This window comes from Dermacentor silvarum, chromosome 10, assembly GCF_013339745.2.
Source record: "Dermacentor silvarum isolate Dsil-2018 chromosome 10, BIME_Dsil_1.4, whole genome shotgun sequence".
NCBI classification, from domain to species: domain Eukaryota; kingdom Metazoa; phylum Arthropoda; class Arachnida; order Ixodida; family Ixodidae; genus Dermacentor; species Dermacentor silvarum.
In genome coordinates this window covers 21,891,460-21,913,738 of record NC_051163.1, presented here as the reverse complement: position 1 = coordinate 21,913,738, position 22,279 = coordinate 21,891,460, and the positions used below count along the sequence as shown (strand labels likewise).

Sequence of the window (22,279 nt, the reverse complement as noted above, 5' to 3'; positions counted from 1 at the left end):
AGCACTGGGACGGGTACTCCAAATTGCTCCAAATGTCAACAACCACGCTCCTAAAGCTTTCGCTGCTGCTCTCGGTCTCTGAAAAGTGCGACAAGATTTTTCCGCCGGTGTCTTTCTCGCAGCAGCTTTTGATCGCGAGAAAAGCTGACTTTGGAGTGTGGTGTGTAATCTTGAAAGTTGTGTTTTGGGTCTGTGAGTATGAGCGTCGGCCAGCAACAGATACACTCAAGCAATCACGGCGCGGGTCTTCGTCGTCTCTTCAACGTGCCACGGAAAAACACAGGAGCGCGTCTACTTCACTAAAACTGCTACAGAAGTTTCGTAGGCTTTGTTTTGACGCGCGTCGGCAGAACACACTTCCGGTGACTCGTAACAACGGACTTCTTCGATTTTGCACTTCTGGCTACCCGTGGGCTGCCAGCGCCATAACTCTATAGGGCCAGAGCTAGCCAGAGCGCCTTCGTTTCTCTCGGGATATCTCGGGTTGCTCAGCCGTGACGAACTTCCGCCGTGCGTTCGTTTTACTCGGGCTGGACGGTTCTACAGTCCCTAGATATTTTTTTGCTTAATTTAGACGGTTCTGGCTACCTGCAGGCTGCCAGAACCAGCCAGGACGACGATTTTGGTCTGGATATTCTCTGGCTAGCAGACGACAAAAAGAGGCGATGAGTGCTCGCCGCCATCTTTGTGGGGACTTGACGGATTTCAGCGCGGGCGCTTGAGGACTTTTACCTCGCTTAGCCAACTGGCTTGCGTCGAACGCTAGCGCGCGCCGCCCCGGCTGACGTGGTTTTCGACTTCGTCTCGCGTACTCGTCGGCGCGATTCCCGACGTCAGCGCTCTGCGTGGATCGCTGATTGCGTTACTTCTAGCGTTAGCTTACTAAGGTTCTAACGCGCCGTTCCGACTTGCGATGCGGTGCCATACGAGTGGCGGCGAACCATTCGAAACTTTCTTTTGTTTGTGTCCCGTGAATGCTTCTTCCCGGCCGTGAACAGCGCGCTGCGCTCTCGATCATGCTTGCATGGTTTCTTCATCGTGTTCCGCGCAAGTTGTCCGCGAAGTTGTAGACGCTCATTCCCACACATTGCGGTGGCTTTTCGGTTCATCTTTCTCTGATGGCATCCCTTTTCATATCGCTCACGTATGTGCGACGATATCTTTTTTTCTGCAGTTAGCGAAGGCGTCGCAGCTAGCCCGTGTTCGCTCCGTCTCTCCGTCGTATGCTTGGGTGGCAGCTCGAAACCGATGCGTTCTAACTATATCAAATAGGCCGCTGAAGTTAAAGGAGGGGGGGGGGGGTGTTTATTAAGGAACTCACTGGTCGAGATGAGTAATGGCCACACGTACATTAGCTTAAGTATTGCTCTCATGATCGACCAATACTATTTTTCGTGTAAAGCTTTTCGCTGGTCACAGGCGGCGAGCTTTTTCATGCGCCAGCCGCAGCCCCAGCTCCTTCAGCACAGGAGCAGAATTGAGAGGAGGACCATCAACCGAAACATACTTTCTGAAATAGAATTCAAGCATGTCGATCGGCACGAAATTTTACGCGTATAAGACGCACCCGCTTTTTCGTGTCTTGTCAAATGACTTCAAATGTCGCCGGTGGCCGACCTCCTCGAGGCATCCTCGAGCGAACGCTTTCGCCATTATTTACGTGCGATTTTGGGTCTTGGCATCGGACGCGTCGCAGGCCGTTTGTTACGCTGTGCAAAGTGAAACACGCCCAGTCGCGTGAAATCTCGCAAAAGTGATCGTATTCCCGAATGCAGCGGTATATTTTCAAGCTGGCAAAGCATAAATGGACCGACTACGACGAGCGTGCGTCGGCCACACCGCAGCCGCTACCATGCTGGTCGCATATTTACGTTTATCCCGCGGCGAGCTGTCCGGGTGTTCGATTTTGCAAACTTCGGGCATCTTCGGGTTGTCTTGGGATCCCAGCTCACGTGTTTCAGTTTCAATAGATCAATGTTGCCGAATCCGGCAACACTTATGCCTTCAGGTATAGCATATGTGGGTTTATTGACCAGTTGCCATCCCCCAAAAAGATCACGTGCTCGTGACACCTGCGGCAGAAAGGATGTTCCACATCCGCCGCCATGGTTTATGAGTGGTGGCGCTGGCTAACGCTCCCAGGGTTAGTTCTAGTTCTAAAACATAAATACCCCAGAAAGTGGATGGGAAAACGCCTCCGCGGTAGCTCAATGCTAAGAGCATCGCACGCGTAAAGCGAATACGTGGGATCGTTCCCCACCTGCGGACAGTTGTTTTTTCATCAATTTTCATTTCCATTAATTTATCATTACTTTAATTCAATTAGTAGGTACAAGTAATTTCCCCTATGTTTTCCTTTCTGTCATTGCTTGTTGGCTTCTTATGATTATATATATATATATATATATATATATATATATATATATATATATATATATAGCGGTCGGCGCAGCAGGGGCAAAGCGTTGCTAGGCGACGCAGGGTCACGTCATCGCCAGGCGGAGGTTTTGCGGCGTACACTCGACGGACCATCCTAGAGTTTAAACAGCTTCGCTAGTTCACAGAAGTATGTGCCATTGCGCACATACTGCACCATTGCGCCATGGAACGTGTACCATTGCGCCCTTTCTGCACACCTCTGATCGACCCACATTTTGGGCGTACACCACGGGACTACCTCCAGCTTAAACAGCTTCGCTGTTAAAACTACTAGCGTTGCTCAAGGCGCGACGGCGTACCTTGCGAAACGTCATGTAGGCGCTGATGCCGTAGTTTGTACCCAGCTCGGACCCCAACACGGTCACGTGGGTGAAGACGTAGTGGTCGCAGAGTTTCTCCTTGACCGGGTACACGGCCTCGTCCGTCAGGGTGGAGCCGACCGTGCATAGCAACAGCGCTGCAGGCAATACACGGCGTTCGCGTCTATAAGGTGTCTCAGCTAACGTTAACCAAACTTTTTTTTTCTAATTTTAGTTGAAGAGCTTGGCTAAAGTTAGCGGGGCACACGGTATAGACCGTTTTTTCATGGGCGCCGCCATTGCGTAGGCATTGGCGCCACCTATGGGCAGTAGGCATGCTGGCTTGAGCGAATGCCCGTGTTGTATGCGGTGGTATACGGACGGCGGTAGTTTCTGGTGGATTTTTTTCGCACTCGCGCGGTCTATTTAGCATGAAATGGCGTCTTCTACGTGGGGAATGGTCCTGTGAGGCGTAGTGAAGGAATTTAAGGCTGAAGTAATTAAGCTGCTGGAGTAACTGCTGGTGTTAGGGCGGACGACGGAGCACCCAGCCTCGCGCGAGGTGCACGCGTTTGTTTGAGCTTACAATCAGCCTCGGATATCAGTTAAGTATTTCTGGAAATTCGTTTGTTACGAATTTACGAATGTTACCTTACTGCAGCATTCTCAGCACTGTAATTCTAAGCTCTGGTTTAGCTGCAACGAGTAGTTACGAAACATTTGACGATCCTAACAGCGTGAATACCGTTCTGCTGGAGAATAGGTCGTGCTGTTTACTTTGACAAGCGTTCAAGTTATGTGTCGATACACTGGTCTTGTTTGCTGGGCAAGGTTTCCGCCTACAAATAAAATAGTTTGGTTAATAATAACCGCATACCGTACAGTGTGAGTCACACTTTTCGAGTGGTCGAACGACCAGCTGCAGACTGTGCGAGTGCCCGAGGCAGTACTAAATGGTGTGTTATAGATCTGTTTGTTCTATATAGCGTATGGTCCAAGTGGTCCAAGCATGCGGCACGACCATGCGGAGTCTTATTGCGTCGTTATCCCGTGTTCGGTTTTCTTTTGCCGCAAAAGGAGGACATATGAACTTTTTTTTTTTTTTTTTGAGTCTCCTAAGTTCAGTCATTTACGACGCATTCACCCACGTTACGGAAAATTGTGTCCTTACAAATAGCTGTTGGATTCTCTTTATGCGATCCCCTTTGTATATTGTGCCTTACAGGGCAAAAAAGGCAATGCCGATCTAAGCACGAAGCAATCGTGTGTACCATGTTGGTTTGCCAACCACAGTGCTCGCTGTGTTGAGCAAAGCCTTCGGCCTCTTGCAGGAGGCTAGCGTAGACACAGTGATTTGAAGTCTACTAGACTTAAAATGCGTGAGAACGATGTGGGTGGCTGATGCAAGTGTTTTACAACTCTTCGTCGAGTGAAAACCGATACATCCAACATAATTCACAACACATACACACACCACGGCTGATGATGCGCGTCGCATTTTTGCACATTCCAACAGAAATTTCCAGATACTGTGGTTACTGCTGCACCTAAAGGCTACACAGTGGTTGTTCGACAAACTCGCAAGAACTGACAACCCGTAAATTGCACTCGGAACTATGCTAAAACACCTCCGAATCTTTCCGAAGCGCGCGACCGGCAACACATTCAAGCCGCGCCGCGCCGGCTCGCACAAGCCAGAGAGGAGGAAAGGCTCGTCGCGCGCCCTTTCCTCCTCGCCCGATGAAAAGGTCTATCCGGCGTCGCACAAACTGACCGACATTACACACGAGACCCGCCAGGGCACTGGGACACACTTCGAAATTGGCGACCCCAGTGTTGGTGAGAAACTGAACCAAGCGGTAGCTTTTTAGCAAAAACCACTTGGAGCAAGCAGACAATGAACCCGAGGAAAGCACAAAGAAAAATTACTGTTTTTACAGCGATAGCTGTTATGCACTCGCACTCTCCTAGTCGTTTTGATGTCCGCCGTTGTCCGTCGCCGGAATCCCAGAGTGCTTTGCCAGAATTTTTACAAAGAAATTGAAAAGTCGCAACGCCCCGCAAGGTTTCAAACTTCGATCTGACCCACAGATTGCCAATGAAATATTCTTTCCCTCAAGTACTCTCAAGTATTCGCCGATGCCGCGGCAAGGAGTACTTGTACTGGACGGCCTGGGCAATACTGTTCCTGGCATTTTTAGTGCTCGTTAAAATTACTTGACGCCGCGGTCTCCAGCTTATCGATAGAGCAGAACCGAGGTTAAAGAACATAAAGCCAGCGGTTCTCTTTATGACAACAAAGATGTCACAATAATTAAATCTAAACGCTGTCCTCACCTTTCCGTTTGTCCCAGTGTAACGGATGTTCTTTCTTGAGACCTGCGAGAAGTAGGCAATTGATTGGTTAACTTGACGAGTTTTAGGAGGAAGCCTTTACCTCGTGGCGAACTGCGGCGAATCTGAGATCAAGGGGCAATATTTCGAATGGTGACCGTCAGCGTTAAAGAAAACCAGGAAGAAAATTATGCTGGCACAGGGTAACCAAGATTTACAAATTTTAATACAGGTGAAACGCGGAAATACGCACGCTACACAACTGCAGGACCGATTTGAATGAAGTTTGTTGCATTCGATATAGAACTGTGAACTTCATCGACTGCAGGAAGTAGCACCTCGATATAGGGCCCCAAGTATTAAAAAATAATGTCAGAAATTAGCAACATTGAAAAAAAACAGGAAGTGAAATTTAGAAAGTCATAACTCAGCACCAAAGAGAGAGATTCTAGTTCTGTAAACTGCATCTAGCAGAGAAGATGTAAAGCGCGCAAATGTTATATTTGAATTTGCGTAGCGTACGCAAGATCGTTGCAATATCTATGGGGGTTATGCAGAAGTATCAACTCAGCAAATCAGTGGCACATTTACATAGTGGTGTATAATAGATCAAGTTAGACCGCTTCAGAAGTTTATGTAGGTGCAGTTCAGATAATTGATACAATTTGTTTCATCGCCGATTCGGAGAGCTGTAATTTGCAGTTTGTCGAAATTTGTCAATTTTCGCAAACATTTTCTGAAAAAATAATGGCCTAATCTGGAACAATATTTCCTAAAGTCCCTAGGTGCGACCTTATAAATTCGAATACAACGAAACCTTACTAAATTCGGTGCAATGCATCCTGAGCAAAACAATTTCTGCGTTACCATGTATTTAGCTAGCCGCTCCTGAAACGAACCAATGCAGGGACTACAGAAGACGCCGTACAGAATGGCCACGAATCAAATTTGACCAGTCGGAGTTTCTTAACGTACTCGTACACCATAAGTGTACGCGAAATAAGGTTAAGTAGCATCATGCTACCGTAATTTCATGTATTTGCATGTTAACTTACACTGTACCACTCTGTGTTATAGCTCTACAATTACTTGCATTACTTATTGTTGCCGATTACGAGACATATACGTCCTTTCTGTCATTCTTGTTCTTTATAGGTGCATATAGACTTGTGCTCATTTTTGTCCAGTGGTTGTTGTTTGCCTTGTGCCTACGGCTGACTTGTAGGGGTGGTGAGGCCAGTCACGCGATGCATAATTCGCAGCTTTTTTCTCACCATCCCCAGTTTGCTTGTGTGCACAAACTGAAATAAAAGACTTGAGACTTTATAAGCCCCGTAAACGACTGTTATTGCTTTCTACCACCACTACAATACGGCCGTTGGGGGATGGGAATCAAACCCACGACCTTGCTTGCTCTCTTGCTCGGTCGGTAGCGAAAAAATGTCGCAGTTTCGCCCGAAAGGCGAAGCATCAATTGCGATAGCAAATTGGTAGAAAGCTATTCGGAGTAGGGATAGTAGAGTAGTTTTATCGGCCGCATAAACTTGGACACATTCGCTTTCTAACTGAATTGACAAGCGTGGTGTCATCGCGCACAAGCAAACATGAATAGATCACACTGAATGACCGCAGACAACGACTGTAAAAACGCTGGCGCGGCCGCTGCAGCGGGCGAAGAATCGTGCGGTCTATCGCTTCAACGGAAACTGAGCGGCGAATGGACAGCGCATAAAGGTCAGAGCCGTGTGGAGACACGGCCGGGCTCGACTGGCGCGCTCGCTCGCTCGCTTCTTAAGAAGCGAGTGCGCGCGCCAGTCGAGCCCGGCCGTGGTGGAGATAAAGAGACGGTGCGGGCGACGGCCACCACAGCCAGTGCAAGCGTATTTGTTGGCAGAGTAGAAGCTGCTCCCCCGTCCCTCCCGCGCTGCCTCCCCGCTTTTTTTTTTTTTTTTTTGCTTTCGCGTGGGAGATTGCGTTGCCAGTTGTCCTTGCGCTGGGTTGCAAGATAAGCATTTGGTGCCGTAGCACAGCGTCGCCCCGCCTCCCTCCCCCCATACCCCCACGGCCTTTTGGGCGACAATCGCGTTTGCTTTCCGCCATGCGTTGGCTCTCCGTGATAGCGCGCGTCCCCCGCGTGCTTTTACTCGTACGGCGCGCGGCGACGATTTTATCGCCCTTGGAATCTATAGGGAACCTGACGGCGACGGCGATGGCGACGACGACGGCGACGCCGACGGCAGAAATCCCGCTGAAGTGTCCATATAATTGCTATCGCAATAAAAAGCGTCGTCACCACAATAGTATGCGCGTTACTGCAATGAGCATGAGCGGTGAGGAAATGGTGGGGAGACGCAGATGTTTGTGCAGCTGGCAGCGTGAGTCAGGTGGAAGCGAACGTATAGTAGTATGTAGCTTTTCTCAGTCATTACTCATTCTCACAACGACAAAATGTGAAAGCAAAACATTTGTCTTGTCTAGGAGGCTGAAAAAAAAAAGTTGCGAATATGCTGGACTGCTTTCCCGTACACATTTCCCTCAGACAAGAGAGGTACATTGATTGGGATGTAACCATAACGTTAACCTGAATGTATACAGGGTGTTACAGCGAACACTTTCAAACATTTTTTTGTGGTTGCCTGAGGAAGATAGCACAATTCTTGTTCATGAAACCATTCACAGCGCGAAACGACAAGAACACACAGAAAATATACACGGACAAGCGCAGATTGTCAATAGACAACTTTATTGAAAGCTCACATACAAATAAGCGATGATGCACGTGACAAGAACCGAAAAATTGACAATGTTAGGGCACAATTGGCACGAAATGACCATACCAATCCGTCGTATCATATCAACCCCTAAAGCAACTTGGCCAGGTAATCTATCTCTGACTTATGGAGCAATACAGACGGACGGGCAATGCACGTGTCCCCAGCCTTATCAATGAAGTAGGCGTCCACTACCTCCCGGGCAGATTTCTCCCCGTACCTCGATAGTACTTTGGCTTTAACGCGAGAGCGTTAAGGGGCCCGTCTCGCATAAAATCCGGCGTTGGCGCTGGCGTCGGCATGGATGTCGGCGTCCGTGGCGTAGAAAATCATCCCCAACCACCCCGACCGCGCAGGCCTTCCACGTGGCGCAAGGTGTTAGTGAACAAAAATTGAATTTCTCACAGTGAAATCCGTCAGAAAAATAGTAAAGTACGATTTAACCCCAACCTATACAGACATGGTGGCGTCGAATTGTAATTTGAATGTACGAGAAAACATAATTCTGTTACGAGTTAGGAAACTCAAACACAAACCCCTTTTCCAGCATTTCTACCATACCAACAGCGGCGCGCTCGGATAGGTTAGTTGCGAAATTCATATCCAGATTTCAGTTTTTTTTTTTTGTGTGTGTGCAAGTCATGTCCGCCTCTTCGAGTAGACCAGCTCATGAATTGTGCTGTCTGCCGCAGGCAACCTTTAAAAAATTTTGAAAGTGTTCGCTGAAACACACTGTACGCAATATTCATCTTCATATTATCACGCGCGACCCGTAGTGGCAGCCGCCGTGACTATTGCACATGCATGAGCTCGAGGTCGGGGGTTCGATCCCCCGGCATTTTGATGGGTGCGGAGTGCAAGAACAGTCTCCGCGCACCGTGCATTGGGAGCTCATTAAATAACTTCAGGTCGATAAAATTAATCCGGAGCCCCACCACCACTTCGGTGTGCGTCATAATGAAGCCGTGGCTTTCGCGCGTAAAACCAGAATCATTTCTTTTTTCTTCTTTTTTTACTCACCTCCCACGATGCCTGGTCGGTCGTCGTCGTCGTAATCGCCGCTGGTTTCTCCTTTGGTGGCAGAGCTCGTTTCCGCCCCTGAAATCGCACGATCGCCTTAATCGCACACATCCGCGTGCTGCTCTTGCGAATCGCTGCCACACCAAAGCCACTCTACGTGCAACTGATCGATTACGGGGGCCTCGCTAATTACGTTAGTTGCCACAAGCCTCGAGATCCGACCAAAGGCGCTGGAGGAAACAAGCGAGTATTCTGGAAACGTCCACCCAGTTAGTGGACATGTCCATGTTGTCTGCTGCTGAAGTTCTGATTGTCTATAGGCTCGGGATACGCGTCAGAAAAAGACAGGCGCCCCCGGCCAATCAGCACACCAGCAGCAGACGAAATGAACATGTCCACTAGGTGGACACTTACAAAAGACCCTCCCACCAGGAGCGATATGAATTGCGGGCACCGAGGTACTTTTATCTCTTGACGCCTGCGGCATCTTCGTAGGTTGCGCATTTTGAACATGATGGATGTTTTTTGATAGTTATGTTTGACTATGCCGAGGGGCTGGGTGAAGATCGCGTGACTGTTATACGTTATGTACTGGTCGTTTTCTTGCAATAAACGTTATTTGATAGTATGCGCGGTGTGCGGTGTCCCCTCCTTTTACTTAGTCCGTGACCAGTGACGCTGTTGCAACCATGGGACTATACCAACTCGCCCGATTTTCCGTCCTGTTGGAATTGAACGAACTGGCCAACACCAGTATTTCCAGAACTATACAGGTCGAAACCACTGAGATGAAGTTGGCGATACAGTGAAGCGTGTTTTTTTTTCCAGATGAAGGTCAGTGGGCTGGTGGAGTGCTAAAAATTATGGGCCACGAAAGCGATACCTGCGTCAGTATAGAGCGAGCTGCAAGTGGCGCCCGAACTACGAGCAAGCAAGTTCACGAACTAGCAGTGGTCGAAATTTGCGCTGGTTTTGTGAGGCTGCTCTGGGAAACAAGGTCGCGTTAGTTAGCAAGCAGACAGCAGCAGACGCAGATATGGGAATATCTGCGTTCTCTCTCTCTATCTGCGTTGACTTGGTACTCGCTTAGCCCATGGTGACTGCGTAGCTTGAAATAAAAATATTCCCTGATTTCCCGCCACCACTGCTCGTACATCGCAACGAAATCAAAAGCTTGGGGAAAGTGACACGGCGTTGGGTTCCTGTGCTGTCACCTATAGTATATATAACATTTCACATTTCCCTGATCTGCACGCGCGCCTACCAGGAGTGACGTCGGCATCATTCCGGTGCGCTGCCTCGCCAGGAGGGGCCGTTGGTTGGCGCGCCGTCTGGCGGTCGGGCCTTACGTGCTCGACGCCGTGATCGCCGGTTTCGTCACCGCGTCCGGTCAGCCCTGGCGGAACTATGCGCTCTTCGAAGCTCATCCCGTCGTCTTCTTCGTCTTCGTCGTCCTCGTCGGGCCTCTTAACTTCGGGCTCGGGTTTTCCATCGGGTTCAACCACGTGGTGTCCGCCGGCGGCACCGGAACCGCCAGCGGGTACGCTGCTGGTGCCGAGTCCAGCTGCGTCAGCTTTTGTCGTCGCGTCTGGCTCCGGCTCCGGCTTGGCTGCCGGCGTGGTGGCTTTCGTCTGCAACGAATGTTGTTTGGGTGGGGGGGGGGGGGGGGGGGGGGGGGGGGGCCTTTGGCGCGAAGTTCAGAAAGTTAAGTATGGTCTTCATTGTCTGAACCAAGTAAACGTACGTGGAAGTATTAGAGAATACCTTTTTTTTTTTGTATGAACTAGATAAGTTTAGGTCTGCAATGCCCCTTTAAAGTTATATATGTTCTCGACGGAGAACAGAATAGAGAACACAAGAGCTAGATACAACTTTCAGAAGCATAGAGTTTACACGAAACATCGAAGTATAAAAAAAGACTACCACTTTCACTATAACGGATTTACACCACTGATCCCGTGTTCCTTGATGCATTTTTAAAAATATGTGCATGGCCCGCACCAATAAAGAATGTTGTATACCGTATATACTCGCGTAATGAACGCACTTTCTTTCCCGAAAGAATCGAAACAGTTTAGGGGGTGCGTTTATTATGCGGGATTAACTTTATGAGAACTTTTTCGAAAAAGCAAAAACTGAAAACTGAGACCGTAATTATTTGAACAATGCATTAGACAACTCACCTTTGCAGTAAAAATGGACGTAAGCTAGCTATTTGTAAACCGTAACAGCGTTTTTATTGCCCTTCACCACGCATCGAAACCACCAGACTTGTCGTCCAGGTCGCTGGCCGCTTCACCCACATTGTGGTTCCTCAATAGCTCGTCCTCGCAGTCGCTTCCGGCCGTCTGCCGTTACCGGAAGCATCACGTTGAAGCGCTGATTTTCGGCAACTGTTTTGACAAGCACGCTGTTGTGCATCTCTTTGCTCGACCGTCTTGCTCATCGGCACGTCAGAGTTTATCGGTATCTGATCAGCGTTTCCATTTTGTGAGCAGATAAACTCTCTGTCCTACAACAGGCGTATAACTCGACTTTGGGCCCAACGCATACAGCGAAACCAAACGCAGGCAGAAAAGCGAGCAACGGACTACGCCGAACATGGGCGACACCACCGAGTGGCCGATCTCGTTGTAATGACGTCAGGCTGATGAGAGGAGGAAACGGGGTGGCCTTCTCTCTTCCCTCCTTCACTTGCACTCTCCTAAGCGCCGCGACCTGCCGCGCATAGTGCGCGCGCGCGAGCTCTCTCTTTAAGTCAGAGCAGAGTCCGTAAACTGGGTTTAGTACTGTTGTGGAGAGCCAGTTGCCGTTTTATTGCGATAGCAATTATATGGACACTTCAACCGGATTTCTGCCGTCGCCGTCGCCGTCGCCGTGAGGTTCCCTATAGATAAAATCTTCGCCGCGCGCCGTATGCCCGAGCGGAAGCGTGCGGGGACGCGCGCTGTCACGGAGAGCGAACGCACTCAATCTCCCACGCGCAAGCAAGGAAGCGGGGGGGGGGGGGGGGGGGACACTTTTACTCTGCCAACAACCGCGCTCGTCGCTCGCCGGCACCGTCTCTTATCTCCACACGGCTCTGACCTTTACGCGCCGTGCATTCGCCGCTCAGTTTCCGTTGAAGCGATAGACCGCACGTACCTTCGCCCGCTGCGGCGTACGCTTGCTGCCAGCGTTTTGACAGTCGTTGTCTGCAGTCATTCATTGTGATCTATTCGTGTTTGTGCGCGCTCACACCACGCTTGTTCATTCAGTTAGTAATAGTCGGGCCACATTTTCCAACGCACGCTACACATGCAATGCTGCCCGGATCGGCAGTGCAGCGCTACAAGTGTGTCCCTTCGCACGCGCTGCCCACGGGAAGCGCTTCTCATCAACACCACCGTTTCACACGCGCCTTCTCGTGGTCATCGAGTCTCTCTTCATGTCGGTCTACTTACGCCGCAGCACACCTGCTCACTTAATCAGCTCATGTTTACTACAATTCATATTGCTACCAAAGCCGCTCACCTTACTTCGTATGACATTGCTGTGTTGCTATCGCATTCATTGCTTCGCCCTTAGGGCGAAACTGTGACATTTTTTCTTCCTCCCTGGAGTCTGCGCGGTGCCTTTGCGCTGGCACTCGGGGTAAGCGCGCGGTAAGAGCAGGCTGAGCGTTATCGCGGTCGCTGCTTCCGTCAGGTCCCAAGCGACCGTGATAGTGCAGCCTGTTCTTACCGCACGCTTCCCACCAGTGTTCTCGCGTCATGGCTTTGCCATGGGCGGGCATCGAGATTAAGTGCGCTTGCTTTAAAGACATGTGCGAGAGTAAAAGATCCTAGTCTCTCTGAAAAACTATATCACGGCCGTTCGATCGTGGGACCGCACAGTAGCAAAGTTGGGGGTGCGTTCATTACGCGAGGGGATAAAAAACAGATTTCTCGCGACCAATTTTGGGGGTACGTTCATTACGCGAGTGCGTTCATTACGCTGGTAAATACGGTATGTGCTGTTTAACTGGTGAGTTTTGTACATGTAATTCTGGCACTTCACTATGTATATCACATCCATTTTGCTTTGTTGTTTGACTGATGTATTTGGTTCCCCTCTCAAGTATCTCCATATATGTCAGATGGTATTAACCTGGTACATCTTGTAACGTGCCCTGAATTGACACCAAGAACGGCTGCTGATTGTCTAGAAATCAGCCCCGAACAATCAGCAGCTTGGGGCTGATTTCTGGACACTGTCAAATTAGGTCATACTATATCTTATTTGATTCGCCATCTCGTCAGCTTTCGTTAGCTCCCGGGGCCGCTACGTCATCTCTGATTGGCTCAAAACGCCAAAATGGCGGAATCTCAAATGGCGGGACTTGATAGTGCGCAGAATAGCCCTCCGGGTCCTCTACAGGGATTCTGAAGATGTCTGTCACACCTTATGGCGCAGTGACCCCTGACTGTGCCTCGATCCGAAGAAGCTTTGCAAATCATGTGTCTTCTTTCACTTCTGTCGACTCACTAACCTGATCACCGTCGTGGAGGGGTCGCTGTGTCGAGACCGGAATCGGCAGCTTGCCGACTATGGCTGGGGGCGGCGCCGGCTTTCCCGCCTTAGCTGGAGGTGGTGGCGTATCAGCTGTTGCTGATGGCTTGCCCGCTATGGCTGGAAATGGTGATTTACCGGCGACGCCAGGAGGAGGAGGTGGCTTGATTGTCGCAGCTGCAGGCGGCGGCTTGCCGGCTACGGCTGGACGTGATGGCTTACCGGCCGTAGCCGGAGGCTGTGGCTTGCCAGCTTTGGCAGGAGGTGGCTGTTTACCTGCTACGGCGGGAGGTGACGGCTTGCCGACATTGGCTGGTGGTGGGGGCTTTGTTGTTTCCGCAGGCGCACCGTTCTTGATAGGGACGCGTTTCGGGCGAGGCGTCGACTCAGTTGGCGTCCTTCGCCCGGCACCGACGGCCGGCACGGGACGACGCTTAGGCTGACCGCGCGCTGCGCTGCCACCGCCTGATCGGCCTCGACCGTCCGCCATGCTGTTCGGCTGAACTGTAGTCAGTGTTTTCGGCCTCTGCGCATTCAGAAGAGAAACGGCAGATATGTTATTGCAACAAAATATTTCATTCATTCATTCATTCATTCATTCATTCATTCATTCATTCATTGCCTTGCAGCCGATTGGCAAGTGTTGAGTATCACTAGTCCATACAATCATACAACAAACCGACGACAGTGTTGTGCTCTGATTTATTTCACAACTGATATTTAAGAAATCAGAGGTGTGGAGCTGGTGTCGAACGCCTACCGACCGGCTACAAGATATGTCTGCTTGAGAAACGCAAATAGTGTGCCTAAGAGGGGTCTGAGTATACTTAATGTAGAAATACGGATAGCTAACTGAAACTTTATAAAAATTGGGGTATTACGTGCCAAAACCACGATATTAATATGAGGCACGCCGTCGTGAGGGACTCCAGATTAATTTTGACCACCTGGGGTTCTTTAACGTGCCCCCAGTGCACGGTGCACGGGCGTTTTTGCATTTCGCCTACATCGAAATGCGGAACCGCCCTGACTGTGAATTTAATCCCGCGCCCTCGAGCAATTTGAAACTTAGACACCTGAGACATTTGCAGCGCTTGGGGGAAGGAGGGAGGGGGGGGGTGGCAGCAGGAGGAGGAAATAGACACCTTCTGTGCTATTCTAAGGCGTTTCTGTTAAATTGAAGCATGTGTCGTTGGGGTATACGAACCCGAATAAGCATCTTGGGTCGCTGGGTGTGTGTGTGCATTCTTGGCCGAGCACTAGAATGTTTACGAGCCAGTGGGTCGATGACGAAATAGACAAGCAGAACAAGAGGCAAGCAGTGAAGATGTCGGTTAGAGAAAATTGCAGATTCCAGCTGCAGAAAAGTTAACAAGTTAACATCAAAAGCAACCGATTATGGAGAAAGAAGTAAAGGGAACAAAATAACACCAGATCATGCTTCGAACGAGAAGCGTGAACCTACATAAAAGCGAAGAAAGACGTGTGAACACATTTCAGTAAACATCGAAGAAAACTTCACTTATAAGCGAGCCCCGCATATATGCATGGGATCTGCCGAATGCTTTTTCTTCCCCCCAAGCACTGAAGATGTCTCAGTTGTCAAAGTACAGCGCTCGTATGTGGACAATTGGTGAAGTGGGCCTGGGAGTCACTCACGTGAAACCGTAGTTACGGCAGCTGAACCGGCCTTAGACGTCGGCCGGGCGTCATCGCGTTCAGACGACAGTGCTTTGGTCTCGGGCGGGGCCTCGTCATCTGCAGGCGGCGCTTCGCTGGTCTTGGGCACGGCCAAGCTTCTCGGTGTCGCCTTCGTGCGCGATGGGCGATCACTCTTCTTCCGAGGAAATTCTGCGAACTTTATGTTCGCTGCAAGAAAACAAAAGGGGGGGTTATGCGCTCGTGTAGTTGCATGACCTAAAGTGATGCCGGGTGACCCAAAAGTACTGGAAGCAAAAAATGCAATACTTTGAAAACTGTAGACAGTAACGCGACGCTGTCTTTTTGCAGAAATGCAGAGAAAGAAGAAAGTTTTTTATTTGTAAGCCAGCACGTTTTTTGCCAGAATGCACTCAAACTTCGTTATAACGAAGCGAGTAATAAAGAAGTAATGCATATATAACGAAGTAATTGTAATTCCTCTTAAAATTCGTATTGAAGTCTGTACACTTAATGCCTTGCTTTAAGGAAGCAAACATTTCCTGTAAAACAGATACAACGAACTTTAGTTCATGATAAAAACTTGCTGTCCATTTCACACTGATTAGGCCGAAATATTGCGGAACGCGACGCTGCTAGTGTCTCGAGGGTGGCAGTCTTGCCGAGTTGTTGTTCCATAACGTTTAATGAATTACCGCTACTGAGAATGAGTGAAGGAACCAAGACAAACAAGAAGGAAGAGGAGACAGAGGAGCGCTAACAGGGGAGAGAGGTGGGCTGCAGTCCCCCCGAGGAAACCAAGACAAAAACCAAGAAACAAGAGACGAGGGGAGGGGAGGGGGGCAGGGGGTGTCTCCTGTTTTTTAGTGTTTGTCTTGGTTCCTTTACTCGTTCTGAGTAGCGCTAATTCATGACAATGCTAATATATAGCTGTCGGCCACTTAAAAAAAAATGTGGTTGATCCCTCTTATATAGGAATCGGTATAGAACACGAAAGTGAAACGTGTCTTCACAGAAGTAGTGTAATGTTTATTGCACATTGATATATAATGTCTATTGGTGTTTTGTGGCTAAAGCGCCCTTAGGCGTTGATGCACCCACGCTGACGCCTGGTGGCACGTCTCCTCCATCACGACTACCAACGTCGATGACCATGAGCAACCGTCGTGCATATGGAAGCTGCACTACGCTGCACACGCTAGCACAACGCGAAAGACGAAGCACGTAACTGACACACTAATACAACGCGCAAGACAAAGCACGTAACTGAATCGTCACCGAGTCAAATCAGCGCGTACAGCGCGTCGTAATTGCAGCCTCCGCGATCAACTTCAGAAACATTTTCAGAGCTAATTGCGGAGGCCACGCTCCGCTGTGCTGAGTACGGTGAACGCCACCTAGGTGGCGTTGGTAGTGCTTCTTGATGCCAGCGTCCCTTCGAATGCTGGCATCGAGGCGTCGTAGTGCTAGAGTGCCTAGAATATACTTACTAGTGTGCCGACCGCCGGGCGTTTCCAATGGGAGACGCTGGCACCGCCGGTGATGCCTTCCGCCGGAGGCCCCCAGACGGCGACACTGGGCTTCTTCGATTTTCCACTTCTGGCTACCCGCGGGCTGCCAGAGCCAGCCAGCGCGCCTTCGTTTTTCTCGGGTTGCTCCGCTTACCGCGTGACGCACTTCCGCCGCGCGTTCGTTTTACTCGGGCTGGACGGTTCTGGCTACCCGCGGGCTGCCAGAACCTGCCAGGACGATTTTGTTCTGGCTGCTCTCTGGAAGTTCTCTGGCTAGCAGACGACAAAAAGAGGCGATGAGCGCTCGCCGCCATCTTTGTGGGGACTTTACGGTTTGCAGCGCGGGCGCTTGAGGACTTTTACCTCGCTCAGCCAACTTGCTTGCGTCGAACGCTAGCGCGCGCCGCCCCGGTTGTTGTGGTTTCGGACTTCGTCTCGCGTACTCGTCGGCGTGGTGCGTGGGTCGCTGATTGCGTTGCTTCTAGTGTTATCTTATTAGGGTTCTAACGCACCGTTCCGCCTTGCGAGGCGGTTCCATACGAGCGGCGGCAAACCATACGAGCGGCGGCGAAGCTTTCTTTTTTTTGTGTGTGTGTGTATGCCGTGAATCCTTCTTCACCGCCGTAAACAGCACGCACGGCGCTGTCACCGGCGCTGTCAATTATGCTTGCATGGTATTTTCATCGTGTTCCGCGCAAGTTGTTCGCGAAGTTGTAGACGCACATCGCGGTGCATTTTCGGTTCATCTTTCTCTAGTGGTATACCTTTTCACATCGCTCGCGTATATGCGGCAATATATTTTTTCTGCAGTTATATAGCGAAGGCGTCGCAGCTAGCCCACGTTCGCTCCGTCTATCCGCCGTATGCTTGGGTGGCAGCTCGAAACTGCCGTTGATGTTAAAGGAATGCACTGAGATGAGTAGTGGCCACACGTATATTAGGTTAATTATTGCTCTCATGATAAAGCTTTTTGATGGTCACAGGTGGCGTGCATTTTCATGCGCCAGCCCAACGCCTCGTTGGCCAGCCGCAGCCCCCAGCTCCTTCAGCACAGGAGCAGAATTGAAAGGAGCACTATCAACCGAAACAAACTTTCTGAAATCGAATTCAAGCATGTCGATCGGCACGAAATTTTACGCGTAATGACCTACCCGCTTTTTCGTGTCTTGTAAAATGACTTAAAGTGTCGCCGGTGGCCGATCTCCTCGAGGCATCCTCGAGCGATCGCTTTTGCGCGATTATTTACGTGCGATTTTGCGTCTTGGCATCGGACTCGTCGCAGGCCGTTTCTTACGCTGTGCAAAGTGAGATGCCCAGTCGCGCGAACTCTCGCAAAAGTGTTTTCCCGAATACAGCTGTATATTTTCACGGTGGCAACGCAGAAATGGGCCGACTACGCCGCGCACGCGCCGCCCACGCCGGTCGCTGCCATGTTGGTAGCTTGTTTACATTTATCCCGCGGCCAGCGCTGTCCCGGCGTTCGATTTTGCAAACTTCGGGCAGCTCCGGGTTGTCGTGGGATCCCAGCTCACGTGACTTCCTATCACAACCGGAACTAGCTGGCTGCCGTCTGGCTGCCAGCGGGCTGCCAGAACTCCGAAAATCGAAGAAGCCCACTGTTTGGGACCGTGCTAACCGAGCGGCGCATCACGCGTCACTTGCGCTTCGGGTGCACTTCGGATGCGCGTTCGTAAGCGCAGTCGGTTGCGGCGCGTTGTAGCTTTCGAGCAAGTAGCATGTGGTGCCTCCGCATGTCATTGCTGGGTTTCTTTCTGTGCGCGTGGTTCGCACTTGTGTCTGTTCACGGACGGAACCGAGATGTCGTCGCAGAAAACGAGGCGTAAACACAGCACCCGTTTTGTCCCATATTGTACAACTGGATACCGCTCAAACAACGAGCAAGTCTCATTATTCAGCGCGCCTGCTGACTGGCCAGAACGTTTTGCCGAGTGGGAGAAGAATATAAGAGGGCTGATCGAAGGCTTAACTCTGGCGGCTGTCGCTTGTGAGAAACACTTTAATAATTGCTACATTGAGCGCTCCTTCAAAATTAGTCGACGGCGTGTCGCCCATGAAAATGTGCCCTGTTTAATTACCGTCATTTATGGTAATTAATTTAATTTATGGTAATTAGATACAACTTGGTGCGAATTTAGCATTTGTGGACATGTCTCGCATATAATAGTTTACTGTGGAAAAAAGTTACACTTCTTCGGAAACCACGTATTTATTTATTGGTATTTTTCGCAGAAACACCCCGTATCGTGTAGCGTTATAATGATAACTGTGTATACGATCGTTTGTAAGTGCAACGAAATCATACTTTTTCGATTACGCTTTGCACCTCAACCAACGCTCCGCAGAACGAAACGGGCTGGGACAGCCCATTGGCGTCTGTCGCACACGCGCTGCGTTGGCTAGAGACGCCGCTCGACATAGCACGGTCCGTACGGCTATCGCCGTCTGGTGGCCGCCGGCGGAAGGCATCATTCTCCGTGCCACCAAAAAGCCCGCGGTCGGCACACTAGTAAGTATATTCTAGGCACTATAGTAGTGCTGAGACCACCGAAGCGTTCACTGTCGGTGCGCGTTAGTGTCATAATGCAGTACTTCACTTTTCTGCTCGTAGGCGGCGGCACCGCCCCGAGCAAGAGCGCGGGTACACGGAGGAGTGTTAGATATATAAGGCGCGTCTGTGTAGCTCTCTGCAAATGCGTTTGTGGCGCAATGGGTTAAACGCTCGGCAATCTATCGTCGCGGACCGAGAGGTCGTGGGTTCGATTTCCAAATTTTGCATGTTTGTGGAACTTTTTCTTCTGGTTTCTTTCTTTGTATTATGTTCGTGTACATTGTAAGAACGTCATTCCGTATTTCCGTATGACGTATTTCCGTGACGGAAATACGTCAGTGAAGTCTTGGTGGACCCCGGCATAAAACACTTTCGTGTTAAAAAGCGCGCAACAGGCCACGCTCCCTATTCGGGTCAAACGGCGGCCACTGCCGCCTAGACCGCGCATAACCGCACTCCACAAACGCCACCGAACGCCGCACTTCATGGGCTCTGTGCACGCTGGGCGTGAGCGCGTGAGACTTTTTCAAGAGCCGCGGCTTACCCAGTGGTAAATTACCGCAGCGTCAGCCCACCGCCTTGAAGGGTAACGTGGGCCGTGAAGGCGGATGACGGTTATAACGAAGTAACGGATATAGCGAAGTAATTTTAGCTCGCCTTTCGACTTCGGTATAGCGAGGTTTTGTGGCTACACTTGCTACCGACAGGTCACCCTTCGGTTGTGTTAATCGTGGTTGTGCAGTGGTTGTATGGACTGATTTCTGCCTTTTCTGCGTTGTTGTACTTGACTGCTAATTTTCTTTTGGGGGGATTTACGTGCCAAAACCACAATATGATTATGAGACACGCCGTAGCGGGCGACTACGATTAAATTTGGATCCCCTTGGGTTCTTTACCGTGCACCCAATGCACGGTACTCGGGCGTTTGTTTGTTTGTTTTTTGGCCCCCATATAAATGCGGCCACCGCGGCCGGGATTCGATACCACGCCCTAGGGCTTATTGCAGTGCAATGCCAAAGACACTACACCAGCAATGCGGGCATTATTGCTTGTCGTTTCATGCTGTTTCTCTTCTCGTTCACTTACAATATCCAAGTTCACTAAACACTGTATGTACACTACAACAAATGCAGAAATGTGTGTTTTCTTTTTTTTTCCTTTAGCATAACTTAAAGCAGCGCGAGGAAAACGAGGACAGGAATCGAAAACAAACACAACAGGACGCGGGGAAGGAAGAGCTAGCCAAGCCATTTCGAGAGATTGTTTTCAACCTTTCTCCCATCCCAATATAGAAGCAAATAAGCTCATTATTATCTTCCTGTGATCCTCTGTATTGCTTGCCATGTACCTTAGGTAATACAGCACATAAACACTACTCGCTGATCTCGTGATGCTGCAGACGCAACGAACCTATGGTCTCCATTTCAGCGCTGTCCGGTGTTGTTGTCTTCGTTGGCGACGCGGTGGCGTTGGGCACGGCCTTGCGCGACGCCGTTTCTTGCTTCGTGGCCTCTCCTGCGCAACACAAGCGTGTCATCGTTCCCGCACACGTGTGGGTCTACGAGTAATTTAAGCGTAGGAAATAAATATCTTTAAAAATGGGAATATATTAAGGTTCTCCAGTTGGGCCGTTGCTGAGACAGCGCGTCGGCTCTTTGTGCCTGTTTTCCCACGCCTTGTTGACGTTCGCACACTGCCGAGCTGCGAAGGCCGCTTGACGAGGCTAAATAAGGCGCAAACATTCACTGAGGACCTCAGCGCAATGACCCTCAGCACACTTTTTGGTTCTCTTCAACTTAACTTTCTCGCGAGATAGAAAAGCTCAGTCAGTTAGTCAGTCGAGTGAGTCAGTCGAGTCGAGTCGAGTGGACTCGAGTCTCGAGTCGAGTCGGACGGACAGACGGACGGACCGATAGGAATACAAAACTATTCTGACACAGTTGAAAACAAGCCCACTGCTAGACGAAAAACTCGACAGGAGAGGGTGCTACATGGTCGAAATAGAAACGAGCACTCGCCTAAGCTACAAAGAAAGCAAACACACATAATGCAAGTTTCGGGGCCGCTACGCTTCCCTTGTTCCCGATCAATCAGTTGACAAATGTAGGCTCACTCGGCTCCATGTTCACATGGTAGATGCGCATAGTCGTGGCGCCCTCTTCGTCCACTGCAAATGCAGACGCGAGGAAAAAAAAAACATTGCGGCAATTTGCAAGTAGCTGAGAACATCGCTATAATATGCTGTCACACAAAGCGTTAAATTTCATTTAATTCATTAAATTTGTATAATTCCTGTGGATTTCTTAAAATATATTTGCACATCAGTTTCGAACTACGATAACGTGACGACCGTCAAGAAAATGCACCACCATACCAGGTCACGTAACAAAAGTGTTTTATCAAAGGCTATCTTTGACAAAAATAGGTCCACCAATCGAAAAGTCGGCCAGCATGTCTGAGGCATTTTATCTCTGTGTAACTTTTATTTAGACACGTTCAAATTGCGATTTATGAAGGTATGTGTGGCGAGAGTCTTGTACCTTGTTGGTATTTCGCCGCAGGTGATGTCATGGTGAACGCCGATACGATGAGGACGGCCAGGGCCAGTGCACCAACGGCAGCGGCCAGGTAGATGCGACAGGTAACCGCCGCATCCTTTCTGGCCTCGTCGCTTCGACGAAGAACAAGAGGGCAAGGTAACACGAAAAAGTGAACGGTCTCCGTAATGCTGGGACCCTAAACAGAGCTCCGCAATGAGAAGGAGAGAATTAAAAGAACCCGGTGACGATAAAAAGTAAATCGACTACCTGGCCATCGCGCATGCCTAGAGTGGGAGATCGCGCCATTTTATCCAGCGCGACGCCATGTTGTGTATGCAGTGGCGCCATCTATGAGCCGGCTGAATTCGCTGTCACGCTGGCTTGGGCGAATGCTCGCTGTTGCATGCCAGATAAGCGTGCCAGGTATTGTTTTAGCGCTAGCACAGCATGGTTAGTATAACGGGACGTTTCCTGCATTGGATATCATTCTGTGAGGCACTCTGAAGCGATTTAACTCGACATGGCCGGAGTATCTGCTCCCGTTGAAGCGAACTAATGAGCACCCAGTGCGATGGGTGCATGCGTGCGTGCTTGAGGCTAAAATCGG

General features: G+C 50.0%; 1 protein-coding gene across 1 annotated transcript in view; it reads right to left on the bottom strand.

The window, feature by feature from the left end:
• LOC119465824 (uncharacterized) overlaps positions 1-21,947 on the bottom strand; it is a 40,914-nt gene extending 18,967 nt beyond the window's left edge. The window contains exons 1-10 of the mRNA XM_037726298.2: positions 21,940-21,947; positions 21,673-21,803; positions 21,246-21,299; positions 20,543-20,647; positions 15,049-15,262; positions 13,374-13,917; positions 10,128-10,494; positions 8,864-8,941; positions 5,076-5,117; positions 2,739-2,896 (exon numbers count right to left, since the gene is read on the bottom strand). Of these exons, the coding sequence (XP_037582226.2) occupies positions 2,739-2,896; positions 5,076-5,117; positions 8,864-8,941; positions 10,128-10,494; positions 13,374-13,917; positions 15,049-15,262; positions 20,543-20,647; positions 21,246-21,299; positions 21,673-21,803; positions 21,940-21,947 (1,701 nt within the window). The remainder of the gene's footprint in view (positions 1-2,738; positions 2,897-5,075; positions 5,118-8,863; positions 8,942-10,127; positions 10,495-13,373; positions 13,918-15,048; positions 15,263-20,542; positions 20,648-21,245; positions 21,300-21,672; positions 21,804-21,939) is intronic.
• Positions 21,948-22,279: the final 332 nt, after the last annotated feature.